Consider the following 14,975-nt stretch of genomic DNA (forward strand, 5'->3'; position numbering starts at 1 on the left):
CAGTCCTCTGATCTATCTGGAACCATGCCCAGCGGGGACTGTGCCCCCACTCCCAAGCCACATCGATGCTAGGGCAGTCTGCTCAGCCCTGAGTCCTCCGGGGAGCAGGGGGGCAGAGCTGAGCGGCTGCCCGGAGCTTGGCGGGAGGAGGGGACAGGGGAGAGGGAGGTGGGGAGATCCGGCTAGAGGGGAGGCTCCGACGTCTCCTTCCTTCCTGGTTCCTGCAGCAGCTGCTGCCACTGCTCAGCGCGGTGAGGAGGGAGCCGGTGACTCGGAGACGGTGACTCAGAGGCAGAGCGGCGCGAGGGCCAAGGAGTACTGGCGTCCATGGACCCTGGGGTAAGGGGGCTGCGTGGCAGCAGCTGACATTCCTGAGAAGAGCTCCCTCCCACCTGAAGCTGATGGGTCTGCTCCTGAATGGAGGTGGAGAGGGGGCACCCACCTGGCTCACCTAGACCCTTCACCTGCCTACCGATAGAGCCTCCCCCTCTACCCACAAGCAGTGAGGGGCCAGGATCCCCACAGGGCCAGGAGAAGGGCCCAGAGATACCTGAACACCGGAAGAGTTTGAGAACTTTCAATGGCTGAATGCAAGAGTTTCCTCCCAGGTCAGCCTCTTGCAGCAAGGGTCCCTCTGCCCCAACCTCCTGGGCACCCGTTCCTGCCACATCCCTGTCCCCTCTGGGCCTCAGTTCCTCAGGTGCTTGCTAGCTCCATTAGAAGATCTGGGCTGCTTCCCCCACCTCAAACCAGCCTCGCCCCTCCAGGCCCCTCCCCCGTCTCACACATGCAGAGCCTCATGCATTATTGATCTCCCGGTGGAGCCAGGATGGCCAGGGCCAGTGCCAAGGGTGCCTGTGGGCACTGCTGCAGGACCTGTGCAGACCTGGGCATGTCCTAGGCCCCCTCTTCTCTCATGAAGTATCTCCGTTAGCCCAATGTCCTGCCCTCTCTGGGTGGGTGGCACTTCTCAGAGCCCCAAGGACTGTGAGGGTAGACAGGGGATGGTGAGGCTTTAGGGGGCACTGAGGGTCCAAAGAGGGCATCCTAGGGGCATGTTTGGTGGGAGGAGACATGGGAAAATGGGGGCTATCTCAGGCCTCAGTTTCTCCAAGCACTAGATAATATGGAGATTAATTGGTGGGAGGCTGGGGAGTTTTCTGCAAGATCATGGCAGAGAAGTCTCTGAGCTACCGTGGCAGGGTGGAGGGGTCCTGAAGGCAGAGGCAGCTGGATTGAGGAGGTCTCGCTTGTCCAGTCTCTGAACCCCTCTGTCTCTTCTTGGAGCCTCTTCTGTCACTCCCTTGCTTCACCTCTGAGCACTCCCAGGGAAGCCTCTAAAGAAAGCACTGAATGTTTCTTGGAGCCCCAGAGTATGTGCCCAAGGCGGGGCTGGGCATATGTCTTGTGGTTTTCCCTGGGCACCTGCCCGTCTGCTGTGTGCTAGTTCACTCTCAGGGCAGTGTCCATATCAGGTGAAAATGGGTGGGGTCGGGACAGAGGGGCAGACTTGGGAGAGGCATGGCAGGTGAGCAGAGGGTATGTTGGGGAGCCCTTATCTCAGAGGGTGTGGGAGGGGCTGGAGGTGGGGAAGGTGATAGCAGAGTTTGCGTTAAGGGGGTCTTTCTCTTGCTTCAAGGACCCCGTCAGGAGCAGGTGACATCCTTCCCCTTCCACCCTGCTCCCTGCTCTACATCCCCAGCAGGGAGTGGCCTCTCCCTTCTCCATGGACTTCCAAGAGAGGGACCCGCCCTTCCTGCCTGAGAGCGCTCAGTCCTCAAAGCCCAGCAGTGCTCAGCAGGTCAGAGAGTGGGAAAGCGGTGGTGGGTGGGCCAAGCTTGAACCAGACAGGAAGGGGTCAAGGCGGACGTCTCACCAGTGCTCCCCTCCCTCTGTCCTGGACTGCAGGCCTCTGAGCTGTGGGAGGTGGTGGAGGAGCCTCGGGGCAGGCTGGGGACAGAGGGTGTCATGCCTGAGAGGCAGGAAGGCCACCTGCTCAAGAAGAGGAAGTGGCCTCTGAAGGGCTGGCACAAGGTAGGGTGGGCAGGCAAAGGGAGGGTCCAGACATGGGGGGCGGGGTGGGAATGGGGGGCAGCTGCTGGGCAGTCCAATGGTGTTTGCATGATGAGAAGGAAAAGAAAAGCTAATTTGTGTGGTTGCCTTCTCCCTCATGCCCTTCCTCTCGGCCTCCCGGGTCCTGTCACTCCTGGGCAACATCACAGAGATACTTTGTGCTCGAGGACGGGATCCTTCATTATGCAACAACCCGGCAAGACGTGAGTCCGGGCAGTGGCTTGGGGTTGTGGGAGGAGTCTGGCCCCAGTATGCCCTGGGCAGGCATGGGGTATCTGGAATCGACCAGAGCAGGGTCTGAATCCCAGGTCCACCACTTGCCGAATGTGTGATCTCGGGCAAGTTACATCCCTGGGCCATAGCTTCCTCACCTCTAATGGGAGAGCACCATCCCCCAGGTGCAGAGCTGTCATGGTAAGGGAGGTCATACGCACAAGGCTCTCTGGACAGGGCAGAATAAGTGCCCAAGAAATGGGGGCTTTACCACCCTCATCCTGGTCCCATTCTCAGGCTGGGAACAAGGAACTGAAGGCCTGGGTACCCAGGATCTCTCTGGGAGGGTGTTGCCTTCCACAACCCTGCAGACCCCTGAGGGTGGGAATAGTTTTTCTTGATCTGTGACTTCTTAGAGACCAAGATGTTACTTGACGTAGGGGAGCGTTCTGCACATGGGAGGATGATTGACAAGTCTCTACTGATAGTGTGACTTGGACATGAGGGTGAACCTGCCACCTGGCCCTTGAGCCTAGAATGGCATCAGGGAGATGGTGGCTCTATGGCTCTGAGAGCCTAAAACAGGTCCCCTGTCCCCCTACCAACGCTTCACCCCCAGATCACCAAGGGGAAGCTCCATGGCTCCATCGATGTCCGGCTGTCGGTCATGTCCATCAACAAAAAGGCCCAGCGCATTGACCTTGACACTGAAGACAACATCTACCACCTCAAGGTGACATCCCTGGGAGGCAGGATGTGTGTTGGCCCCCAGCCTGACAGAGGCATTGGAACACACAGGGGCAGGGGCTGAGGGTCTGTGGAACTCAGGGTCTGTCTCTGAGTTTGACAAGAAGTAAGTTTCCATCCTGTAAAAACAGCCAAGGGCAAACCTGCACTTCTTGGTTGTTGTATGGACAGGCACAGAGCTAAGGGCTCAGACACCTGGGCGCCTTGCGCTCTGTCTCCCTGCAAGTGAGCCTTGCACAAACCAGGCTCTGTAAGAAGAGACCCTGCTTGTCTGGGGACCAGAGCCCTGACTTCTTGCTCTTGGAAAGTGGTCCCTCTCTTCAGATAGCCCTCCCCCTCTCCATCACTTCTGCAGATCAAATCCCAGGACCTATTCCAGAGCTGGGTGGCGCAGCTGCGTGCCCACCGCCTAGCCCACCGCCTGGACATACCCCGTGGCTCACTGCCCAGTACTGCTCACCGGAAGGTAAGGTGGACCCTGGGGTGGGGGCAGGTAATGTGGCAATTCAGGGGCGGGGGCTATGGAGAACTGTGAGACCCAGGGAGGTGGGCATCATCCTTCCTGACCCTGGGCTCACCCCACAGGTTCCTGGTGCCCAGCTTCCAACAGCAGCTACTGCCTCAGCCCTACCTGGGCTTGGACCGCGGGAGAAAGTGTCTTCCTGGCTGAGGGACAGTGATGGGTTGGACCGCTGCTCTCATGGTGAGGGGCCCTAGGCACAGCACCTCCAAGGGTAGGGCCCAAGCTGGCAGGTCTAGGAGGGGAAAATGTTACCTCCATCCCCGCCTCAGGGAGCCCCAGTTTAATGAGACAGCCTCTGCCTCCAAGGAGATCCAGTCTACTTGGGCCCTGTCTAGGGGAATCCCAGTCTTACAGTAAGAGTAAGAGTCTGTCTGGGCACATAGACAGACGTGGATGCAGGGACAGGAGTTGTGACAAAGCAGATACTGAATGCCCACACAGGGCAGGGGCCTGAGGAGTAGCGCCAGGGAAGGAGTGTGCTCCAGGAAAGGGTTCCTGCAGTAGGGTCTGTGAAGTTGGTCTGGAGGGAGAAGTGTAAACCAAGTAGAGAGAGAGAGAGGGTGAGCACATCCCCAGTCTGCTCAAAGGCAGCAGAGGTGAGGCATGGTCTAGAGACAGAGCAAAAATTAGGCTTCAGACCCTCCCAGGAAACCAGGGGGCACCACACCAACAGGGGTAGCGACCTGAGCTCTTGAACAGGGAACAGGGAGCAGTATCGGGATCTCCATGAAGTCAGTGTTGGGAGAGTCATGTCCTTGAGGCTGGGTTCGGTGGCTCATGCCTGTAATCCCAGCACTTTTGGAAACCAAGGTGGGCAGATCACCTGAGGTCAGGAGTTCGAGGCCAGCCTGACCAACATAGTGGAACCCCATCTCTACTAAAAATACAACAAATTAGCCAGGCATGGTGGTGCGCGCCTGTAATCCTAGCTACTCGGGAGGCTAAGGCAGGAGAATCACTTGAACCTGGGAGGCAGAGGTTGCAGTGAGCCGAGATCACGCCATTCCACTCTAGCCTGGGCAACAAGAGCAAAACTCCGTCTCAAAAAAAAAAAAAAAAAAAAATGAGTGATGTTCTTATTCTTGTTCTTTCTCCCCGCAGAGCTCTCTGAGTGTCAGGGGAAGCTCCAGGAACTACACAGGCTCCTCCAGAGCCTGGAGTCCCTGCACCGAATCCCCTCAGCCCCTGTTATCCCCACACACCAGGTAAGATCCAGGGGTACACACAGGGTCCTGCTCAGGCCCCCGATCCCATCACTTCCCCAGGATGGGTCCTATTCCTCCTACATCGCTGCGGTTTCCTGGAGAGCCATGCATCGCCTGGTTTCCTCCCCACCCCTGCCCCATGTCCAAACTGTATCAAGATTGTCTCCGTTCCTCCATGCCCACGCCTCTGCCAGGGTGGCTGTCATCTTCCACTGGGATGTCAGTTGTCTCTGTCGCCCTGCCTGAGCGGCCGCATCCTCTGTGCTGGGTAATCTGCGCCCTCCTCCATGGCGCAGGAGGCCGTCTACCTCTCCCAGGCTGTGATGGTTTCTGCCCCTTTTCCCCACCCTGTGAGTAAAATTGCCCCCACCTTGACTTGCCAGGCCTCGGTGACAACCGAAAGACCCAAGAAGGGGAAACGGACCAGCCGCATGTGGTGCACCCAGAGCTTTGCCAAGGATGACACCATTGGACGGGTGAGGTCGGGCATGCACCTCACGTAGATGGGGCAGGATGCTCTAAGGAGGCCGGCCCCTTCAGCCCTTCCCCTTCACCTACAGGTTGGTCGTCTCCATGGCTCTGTTCCCAACCTGTCTCGCTACCTGGAGTCTCGGGACTCCTCGGGCACCCGTGGGCTGCCACCCACAGACTATGCCCACCTGCAGCGCAGCTTCTGGGCCCTGGCCCAGAAGGGTAAGTGCATGCTGGGAGGGGCTGGTGGGGAGTGGACAGGAGCGAGCGAGGACTCTGATGGTCTGCCCCACTCCCTGTAGTGCACAGCTCCCTCAGCAGCGTCCTGGCCGCCCTCACCATGGAACGGGACCGACTGAGGGACATGCACCAGGGCTCAGAGTTGTCAAGGATGGGGGTGAGGCCTGGGGGACAGGGTGGCTGGTGCGGGGAGAGGGCTTCAAGCTGAGGACTGCCAGCCTGGGGTCTGATAGCAGATCTGGGTCAGGGTGGGGGGTTGGCAGAGGCAGTCTCTGCAGAGATGCGGCAAGGTGGGGTGGACCTCATCCTCCTGGCACCGTGTCCCTCACCCTCTCCCTGCAGGTCTCTGAGGCCTCCACTGGCCAGAGGCGCCTCCACTCACTGTCCACCTCCTCCGACACCACGGCGGACTCTTTCAGCTCCCTCAACCCTGAGGAGGTGAGGAGCCAGGGTGGGTTGTGGGGGCCGATTCTCCTGTACCTTCTCTCCCAGCGAAAGCCAAGGCCCAGGGCAGTGGGCAAAGTTGGTTTTTAATCCCAAAGACAGCCCAAAAATCCTGGCTCCATTGTCTTTCCCATAAGGTAAGCGGCAGCCCCATCTCGATCATTGTGTAACAACGTGCAGGGTACTTTTACTTTTAATTCGGGGTTCTCTGATGCAGTGATTCTCACCCTCAGCATAACAAAACAGGCTCAAAGGATCTAATGGGTGGGCTCAGGCTCCTGCAATTATAGACGGGCTGAACTGAGACTCGGGCTCTGAGCACAGACGCTGGGGCTACGTTCCACGGGTTCAAATCTGGCTCTCCTGCCTGCCGGCTTTGTGATCCTGAGCCTCAGCATTCCAATCTGCAAAGTGGGGGTGATAATTGCACCTACCTCACAGGGTAGGTGTCAGGATTGAGTGGGTTAGTGCACACAGAGGGCTTGGAGTGGGGCTCAGGGTCAGTGCCAGGAAGTGTAAACAGTTATAATGGAGCCTGCGTCTCCTCACTCCCAGGCCAGGGCTCATTTTACTATGCCTTTGTCCCGCTCTCACTCCTCTCTGCCTCTTCTGCTCAGAAGGTGTCTGACTCAGCAAAAGTGCCCGGTTATGCCTCCCTCTCAAGGGAAATGTCAGGCAAGTGGGTACCCTGCTTGATCCCCCCGGCTTGGCCCCGGAGTCTGACATCCATCTGGCTGCTCCCACAGCAAGAAGCTCTGTACATGAAGGGGCGCGAGCTCACCCCCCAGCTATCGCAGACCAGCATCCTGTCCCTTGCTGATTCCCACACGGAGTTCTTCGATGCCTGCGAGGTTCTCCTCTCCGCCAGCTCTTCTGAGAATGAGGTGAGGGAGGAGAGAAGCTGGCAGTGAGGCGGGGCGGGGGGGACCTTGGGAACAGAAGGGTGGGGTCCACAGAGACCATAGATTCCTCAGCCCCTTCTCACCACCTCAGCTGCTATCTCTGGGACTATGTCCAGATCAGCTGAGTTTGTGTGGCCCGGCTCAGAAATCTCTGCTAGGGACTCTTCTCCTAGAGGAGTGTGACATTTTTATCCCCATTGGGTTCTCCTGAAACTACTGCCACAGTTGCAACCCCAGTCATCTTCCTATGACCCTGTCTCAGCTTCAGCACTCCCTTGATTCCCTCTTCTAAAACCCTGACCCTCAGTAATCCCCAACTTCCCTTCCCTCTGTGTCCCATCAAGTCCCTGAGCTTTTTCCCACCAGCCGCAGGGTCCGGCCCTCCCCTTCCCAAGGTGGCTGGGCACACTCCATGATGCCAGGCATCCCGGGGCAATGTCTTAGGGCTCAGAGTGCCCCCAATACATTCTCTTCCCCTTCCCACCAAAGGGCTAGTTGGGCAGATTCTTGCCAGGCCCTGGGCACTGCCCAGCTGCCCGGGGGAGGCCCAGTCTGCCCGGCCTGTCATCTGTCCTGGCCCAGGGCTCAGAGGAGGAGGAGTCCTGTACCAGTGAAATCACCACCAGCCTGTCTGAGGAGATGCTGGACCTCAGGGGAGCTGAGCGCTGTCAGAAAGGTGCCAGCTGGGTGGGCAGGCAGGGAGGGGTGGGAGGCGGGTGGAAAAACAGGGTTTGTCCATGGCCCAGGCCCATGCAAAGGCCATCCCTTGTGGTGACTGATGGGCTAGTGGCTTTGGATGCTGACCCCAGGAGCTAAGGAAGGCCAGGTCATGAACTGGGAAATGTTCCAGGAGCAGCTCTGCTGGGGTGGGCCAGGCTCAGGCCTTGGGGCTGGCCTCTGTTGCAGCAGGCTTGCCTAGGGCCTTGGAGGGAGGCAAGAGATCCCACTTTGCTGCTTGTTAGCAGTGTGGCTCTGGACCTCTCATTTTACTTCTGAGAGCCTATTTCCTCATCCATAAAATGGGCTGGATAATCTGCCCTCTGACCTCTGTTTCTGTGTTTATAAAGGGAACAAAAGGCAAGGGTGAGGACTCGGGAGGGGCTCCTGGGGTGCAGGGTTTCTGGCAGTGGGAACTGTCTGCCCCTTTGCATGGCTCCCACCCCTGCCAGCCAACTGAGTCCCTGGGAACTTGTCAGCAGTTAGAGCCCCAGTCACCCTGCCCTGCTGTGAGTCGAGACAAGGGCTCAGGGGCGAATGTCCCAGGGGCTTGGGAGGCAGCTGGGCCCTGGACTGGGCTGTGGGCTTGCCATGTCTGGGATGCCTGGTGCCCACATGGAGAGTGACATGGCAGGGCGGCCCCAGGGGGGTGTGTTCCAGGGAGACCCATGGGGCCACCCCGCCGTCGCTGCCTGCCGGCAGCCAGCGGGCCTGGGGCTGACGTGAGCCTGTGGAACATTCTGCGCAACAACATCGGCAAAGACCTGTCCAAGGTGTCAATGCCTGTGCAGCTCAACGAGCCGCTCAACACTCTGCAGCGGCTCTGCGAGGAGCTGGAATACAGCAGCCTCCTGGACCAGGCCAGCCGCATCGCCGACCCCTGCGAGCGCATGGTACCTGCTTCCTGTCCTCACGCCCAGCCCAAGGCTGCTTCCTTCTCCCTGGGACCTTTTCTCCCAGAAAATCCTGGCTGGGCTGTTCCTTACTGCTGAAGTTCCACCCCAAGATCCCATACTTTGCTTGCTTGGGGTGGCGGCCCCGTCCTCAGTACCCTGCACCTTCCTTGCCCCCCACAGGTGTACATCGCAGCCTTTGCTGTCTCGGCCTACTCCTCCACATACCACCGAGCCGGCTGCAAGCCCTTCAACCCTGTCCTGGGGGAGACCTACGAGTGTGAGCGGCCTGACCGAGGCTTCCGCTTCATCAGTGAGCAGGTATGGCCTTGGGAGAAGAGGGCTGGCCTTGGGTGTCTGGGGCAAGGAGGGACCTGGGCTTTGGGACCAGAACTGGGGCAGAGGGACCAGGGCCTGGGAGAGGAGCGTGGGCAGTTGGCTCTGTGCCGGGCTCTGCGGTGCTCCTGGCCCACGTTCTGAGGTCCAGCCATTGGATCCCAGGAGCTCCACCTGGGGGCTCATGCTTTAGGGGGCAATCTTGGGCTAGGATGAACTGAAGGAGGAATTGGAGAGAGCTGGGAGTACAGGGGCTGGGGAGAATGGGATGTTCCTTCTAGATGGTGTAGAGGAATGCATGGAGCAGGCTTGGGAAGGTTAGAGATGGGGCTGGAAGACAAGGTGGGCCAGATGCTGAGGAGCCCTGCCAGTGAAGGGAAAGAGGCCTTGGGCTTTTGTATGTGTGTTTTTAAATCCTGAAGGCATTGGCACCATGGAGGATTTGAGGCAGTGGAGTGGCTGCTGAGAATCGCAGTGTGCAAAGCACACCCGGGTGGTGTGTGCCTGGTTGGCGGAGGCCGACAGGGTCCATCCTGTCATCTCTGTAGAGCTAATGAGTCCCTGCACTTAGGCTGTGGTGTGTTTGGTTCAAGAGCTGTTTATGTGCTGCCCCTGACAGGGGCTGGTGTTCAGCAGGGTACTCTCCCGTGTAGGGAATGGGGAGGTTTTTGTTGAGAGGGAGAAGTCTGGGCGGCCTGGTCTGGGGAATTCAGTGGGTGCATGGTGGTGCCAGTTAGTGAGGTGGACAATGTGTGTGGGAACACACTATGTGGGCTCGACTTCCACAGGAGATGGCCAGGAGGCTCTGGAGTCGCTGGCCTGGAGCTCCTCCAAGAGCACCAGGTGGCACTAACAGGTCAAAGAGTGGCCAGCTTAGAGGGAGGAGGACATCAAGGGAGGACTGCCCTCAGGAGGACTGCCCTCGGGAGGACTGCTCGCAGTGTCTAGGGAGGAGGGCAGGCAGGAGCGCTGGGGGCCCCGAAGGGGAGGGGTCGCGGGTCCCTGGGACCTGAGGGGTGTCATCGGCTTCCTGCGTGAGGAAGGTTTCCGAGACAGGATGGGGACAGAGACTGGATTACAGAGGCTGTAGAGTGTAGGTTTTATAAAAAATAGAGAAAAAAGCAGACTATTTTCCAAAAATTTTACCATGAGGGACAGAGGAGAGAGAAGTGGCAGTTGTTGGGGGATAAAGGTCGAGGCAGTTTGTGTGTTTGTTTGTTTGTTTGGATTTGAAGTGTTTTTGGAAACATGGTGAAGATTGACACAGTACACTCGTGCGTACAACAGAAAATAAGCCTCCCTCTCATCCCAACACTCCGAAGGGACTACTGCTACCAGCTTTTGGGATTCCTCCCAGAAATGTTTTACGCATATGTGAACAACGATGTGTGTGTCTAGAAGAGAAAGATTTACTATTTTTTAAGGTGGAAGAAACAGACAATCTTTATATTCAGAGAGAAAGAGAAATAAAGAGGGAAAGACTGAAGGTGCAGAAGGAGGAGGAGTGGGCAGCCTGGGGGGCATCAGTGGGAGCAGGCTGACTGCGGCTAGACAGAAGGAATCGCCCCCCTGACCCACTTCTGTTCTGCCACAGACTGTGGGAGGCGAATGAGGTTCGAAGGGCCTGGCTTGTGCCTGGGTCCTCAGAGGAGGATTGGTGAGGGATGTCAAGGCCCCAGATACAGGACATTGTAGATTTAGCAGTTTCTTAGTGTGGGTCGTGTCTGTGTTTTGGCAACAGAGTCAGAGCCAGGGATGCACAGAGGAGGCCGGTGCTGGCATTTCTGGCAAGTGGGGGAGGTGGCTGAGGGTATTAGCTGAGAGTGCTGTGAAGGACAGGATGGGGCTGGCAGACCATGGGAGGGCAGTGCAGTCGGGGACCTGGACATCTTGGCTGGAGCTGTGGGCGACAGGGAACGGAGAGAGAGGCAAGGCAGGCAGGCTGTGGGATGTTGGAATTGAAGGCTCCAGATGTGGAGCCATTCCAAGTGGGAACAAGGCCAAGTGTTTCCAAGGGTGTGGGGTGGAGGTTGCAGGGCGATGATCAGCTTTGGGGTGGGGTGGGGGGAGATGGTGGGGAAGAGGGTCATCAGCAAGGGCTGGGTTTCAGGCAGGGCATGGGGTGGAGGCCCCACCCATCACTGTTGTGGGGAACTTTTCAGGCTTGAGCAGGGGTTCTGGAGGACGCCATAGACAAGGCCAGCCAGGGGAGCTTCTGAGGAAGAGCGAGTGAGAAGGGAGAACATAGGGGCCTCATGGGAAGAAGAGAGGATGATGGGTTTAGGAGGTGGCCAACGGTGATAGGGACAGGAAACCTGGAACCAACTGGTCTTGTGGTACTTAGGGGAACTAGGGGTGGGAATAAGGGACTTTGGGGTACCCTAATGGTGCTCGGGGACAGCCTCAAGATAACTTCTTTGCTCACCAAGGTCTCCCACCACCCCCCTATCTCGGCCTGCCATGCAGAGTCTGAGAACTTCGCCTTCTGGCAAGGTGAGGAGTAGAGGGCAGGGCCGGGGTGGCCCTGGGCAAAGGGAACACCCTCTGGCCTTATCTCTGTTGTTCACTCTCCCTCCCCTAATCCAATTCCAGATATGAAGTGGAAGAACAAGTTCTGGGGCAAATCCCTGGAGATTGTGCCTGTGGGAACAGTCAACGTCAGCTTGCCCAGGTGGGATTCTTAGACTCTCAGCAGCCAGGCCAAGCCACAGGCAATCCTTCAGGCTGGAGGGGGCATGGCCTTAGGGACAGGATAAGGACGGGATAGGAAGGTCTGGCCTGAAGCTGCTTGCAGTGGCGTCAGTGTCTGTAGGTTTTACACCTATATTTACAGCAGTTGCCAATAGAGAAAGATGAAAAGCCTTGGAACGTAGTAGAGCTGGAAGGGCCCATCGAGGTCATCTGACTCAGCGGTTTTCACACTTTTTTGACCATGACTCACAGTCTCACAGTCAGAAATGCCTTTGAGACTTCAAGCCAACGTGTACACATACACACACACAGAAACCTAAATTGATCTCAGGACTCAGGGGTCACAGACAAAATTTGAAAAACTCTCATCTAGCTAATTTTACAGGCAGAGGTCTGAAGCCAGAAAGAAAAAGGGTATTGAGAGTGGTCTGGGTGTTGTGGTAGAGATCCTGGATTTTGGAGTCAGAAGCCATGAGTTCTGCCACTCAATAGTGATGCAAATTAGCACCAGCCTGTAGTCCCAGCTACTGGGGAGGCTGAGGCAGGAGAATTGCTTCAACCTGGGAGGCGGAGGTAGCGGTGAGCTGAGATTGCACCACTGCACTGCACTCCAGCCTGCCTGGGCAGCAGAGCAAGACTCTGTCTCAAAAAAAAAAAAAAAAAAAAAAAAAGAAAAGAAAAGAAAATAGTGATGTAAGCAGCAAAAAGACTTGACACTTCAGAGCCTTGAGCCTGCTTGCCTGTGACATGACAGTAAGAAGTAATACCCAAGAGAGGTGAGGATTAAGCAGGATAATGGATGTGAACGTACACACGGTTCCTGGTGCCCAAGGGCAGGACACTTTGTGTATTTTCATCCCTGTTGCTCAGGCACGCAGGGGCTTTGTAGATGAGTGGAGATGTTTTCGTTGAATACATTCTGTGAAGGCCACTCTTCCTTGTGAATATAAGTCATCCTTCACTGCAGAACTGGAGTTGGGACCCCAGGGTTCCTGTCACAGACCCACGTGACCTGCTTCAGCAAGACAGGAGGCCCCTGACTCACTTGTTCCCTGGGGCCAGCCAGCTGCCCTTCCATACCTTGTCTTTCTCAGGTTTGGGGACCACTTTGAGTGGAACAAGGTGACATCCTGCATTCACAATGTCCTGAGTGGTCAGCGCTGGATCGAGCACTATGGGGAGGTGCTCATCCGAAACACACAGGACAGCTCCTGCCACTGCAAGATCACCTTCTGCAAGGTGTGTGTGCCACCCTGACCCTGCCCATCCATCCCCGGCAGCCTCAGTCTCTGGAGGTCACCCTGGCTAAGGGGGAGGGGACACCTCCCTAAACCCTGCCTTCCCCACCCCAGGCCAAGTACTGGAGTTCCAATGTCCACGAGGTGCAGGGCGCTGTGCTCAGTCGGAGTGGCCGTGTCCTCCACCGACTCTTTGGGAAGTGGCATGAGGGGCTGTACCGGGGACCCATGCCAGGTGGCCAGTGCATCTGGAAACCCAGTAAGTGGAGGGGTCACAGAGGGCTGGGTGAGGCTGGAGCAGCTCAGGCATGGTGCACCTGCCCCAGCCCCTTGCCTTCCCCCAGACTCAATGCCCCCCGACCATGAGCGAAACTTCGGCTTCACCCAGTTTGCCTTGGAGCTGAATGAGCTGACAGCAGAGCTGAAACGGTCACTGCCTTCCACCGACACGAGACTCCGGCCAGACCAGAGGTCAGTGCCGGATGGGTGCCGGCCTAGAACCATCTAGTTCACTCCCTCCACAGAGTACAGAGCTGGGGCTTTGTCCTTCCTTCACTGAGTGGCCTCAGAGAAATGGGGCTTGTCTAGAGGACAGAGTTGGGCAGAGACAGAGGCCTTGGGTTTGGGGGCCCCTGCAGATGGGCAGTTCCCCTGAGTTTGATCTGGATCCTCAGGTACCTGGAGGAGGGGAACATACAGGCAGCTGAGGCCCAGAAGAGAAGGATCGAGCAGCTGCAGCGAGACAGGCGCAAAGTCATGGAGGAAAACAACATCGTACACCAGGCTCGCTTCTTCAGGTACCTCAGCCTCGCCCTCCGCCCTGGGTCTCCCCATGAGCCCTGCTTGGAGCAGGGCAGGTGTGGGAGGCAGCACCTTAGGACCCTAGCCTGCCTTCTAGATGTTCACCCCTCACTGCCACCGCCTTCTCCCACCAGGCGGCAGACAGATAGCAGCGGGAAAGAGTGGTGGGTGACCAACAATACCTACTGGAGGCTGCGGGCCGAGCCAGGCTACGGGAACATGGATGGGGCCGTGCTCTGGTAGCCCTGGCCCCGGGGGCAGGAGGCTCTGGTTCCTCACTCCTCCTGCCTCCACCCCCTACCACGGACACATGGGTGAGGCCAGGCTCCCCGCCTCACTGCCCTTGAGACCAAAGGGGCAGCCCTGGCCCTCCCTCCCCTCTGCTGGCCAGAGGGTCTGCATCTCAGCCCACCCCCAACCCCACCGTTCGGGGTGAGAAGCAGAATCTGTGCTTCCCCAGTCTCCTTGCCCCAGACAACCAGCATGTAAGACCCTTCCCGCTTCACCATTCCGATTCCTGTCCCCTTTGGGGTACTTGGGGGAGACTCTGGCTCCCAGGATCTGTTCCCTATTTCAGTGCCTTCCTAGGACACAGGGGACCCCTTGACGCTCCCCAGGCTTTCTGTGCCCAGGGCTCTGTCCCCAGCGGTGAGGTTGCAGTGAGTGAAGGAGAGGAGGTGATCTGTTCTCCCTCCCCTTCTGCCCATCTCCAGCATCTTCTTCCCCTTCCCTGGCCCTGCAGGGCCTTCTCCAGCTCCCTTTGGTTGGTCCCTGGCCATCCCTCCTGTCCTGGATCCCTTCTCCCTAACTGCAAAATGCCTGCAGCTTCCAGCTCCTTCGTCCCTGATCCTCAAGCGGTTCCCTCCCGTCTCAGCTCAGCGGATCCCCCAGAGTGGAGGAGGCCTCTCCATGAGGAGGGGAGCAGCCCAAGGCACCTGGCCTCCGACCCACCGGCAGCGAGTGCACAGGTGTGAGTGTAAGTTCATGTAGGAGAGTGTATGCGTGTGCGCCTGTGCCCTGCTTGCAGGCAAGCAGGGCTCCCTCATGTAGCCCGGCCTTCCCCCTGCTGGGGGTCCACCACATCGCTGCTCTTTCTCACAGTCTGCCTCTGATGAGGGCGAATTGCTATGACATTCCAAGCTCCAATAAAGACTGTCCCAGACTTTGGCCTGTGACCATTCATTGAAAAACATGTGGGCTCATGGTCAGTGGAAAGCCCTCTGCCACTGTCATGGGTAAAATGAATTGTGTCCCCAAGAAACATTTCTAGCCCCCAGGCATGTGCTTGTGACCTTAGTTGCAAATAGTGTCTTTGCAGAGACAAGTTAAAATGAGGTCGCATTGGATTTGGGTGGCTCTACTCCAGTGACTGGTCTCCTTGTAAGTAGAGAGAAATTTGGGCACGCAGACGTACACAAGGGAAGACAAGTGTGTGAAACAGACACACGGGAGTCGGCCACGTGGAGACGTAGGCAGAGATG

General features: G+C 57.6%; 1 protein-coding gene across 5 annotated transcripts; it reads left to right on the plus strand.

Annotated features, from left to right (window-relative positions):
* The first annotated feature begins 161 nt into the window (after positions 1–161).
* Positions 162–14,656, plus strand: OSBPL7 (oxysterol binding protein like 7). 5 transcript variants are annotated; one of them, XR_608649.4, is made up of 24 exons: positions 171–339; positions 1,640–1,801; positions 1,909–2,034; positions 2,223–2,276; positions 2,906–3,019; positions 3,389–3,499; positions 3,619–3,736; positions 4,658–4,761; positions 5,145–5,237; positions 5,322–5,454; positions 5,535–5,629; positions 5,815–5,910; positions 6,663–6,800; positions 7,401–7,494; positions 8,181–8,428; positions 8,612–8,749; positions 11,194–11,257; positions 11,357–11,435; positions 12,550–12,694; positions 12,808–12,952; positions 13,038–13,164; positions 13,368–13,490; positions 13,629–13,808; positions 14,320–14,656. XR_608649.4 is itself a non-coding variant. In XM_003827477.5 (23 exons), exons 2-23 carry the CDS (start codon positions 1,727–1,729, stop codon positions 13,735–13,737), a joined length of 2,529 nt encoding a protein of 842 aa, XP_003827525.4. In that variant the 5' UTR covers positions 162–339; positions 1,640–1,726; the 3' UTR covers positions 13,738–14,656. The 5 variants fall into 5 exon arrangements, 1 of the variants encoding a protein (XP_003827525.4); XR_010110533.1 differs by having other exon boundaries at positions 178–608; XR_004667127.3 differs by having other exon boundaries at positions 178–339; positions 14,237–14,656.
* The last annotated feature ends 319 nt before the right edge of the window (positions 14,657–14,975 follow it).

This window comes from Pan paniscus, chromosome 19 (genome assembly GCF_029289425.2).
Source record: "Pan paniscus chromosome 19, NHGRI_mPanPan1-v2.0_pri, whole genome shotgun sequence".
NCBI lineage: Eukaryota > Metazoa > Chordata > Mammalia > Primates > Hominidae > Pan > Pan paniscus.

Excerpts from the sequence above, each read along its gene's own strand:
- OSBPL7 (XM_003827477.5), top strand. The coding sequence starts at position 1,727 with ATGGACTTCCAAGAGAGGGACCCGCCCTTCCTGCCTGAGAGCGCTCAG. Across the intron at positions 1,802-1,908 it reads AGCCCAGCAGTGCTCAGCAG|GCCTCTGAGCTGTGGGAGGT; the intron begins GTCAGAGAGTGG and ends CCTGGACTGCAG. Across the intron at positions 3,737-4,657 it reads GTTGGACCGCTGCTCTCATG|AGCTCTCTGAGTGTCAGGGG; the intron begins GTGAGGGGCCCT and ends TTCTCCCCGCAG.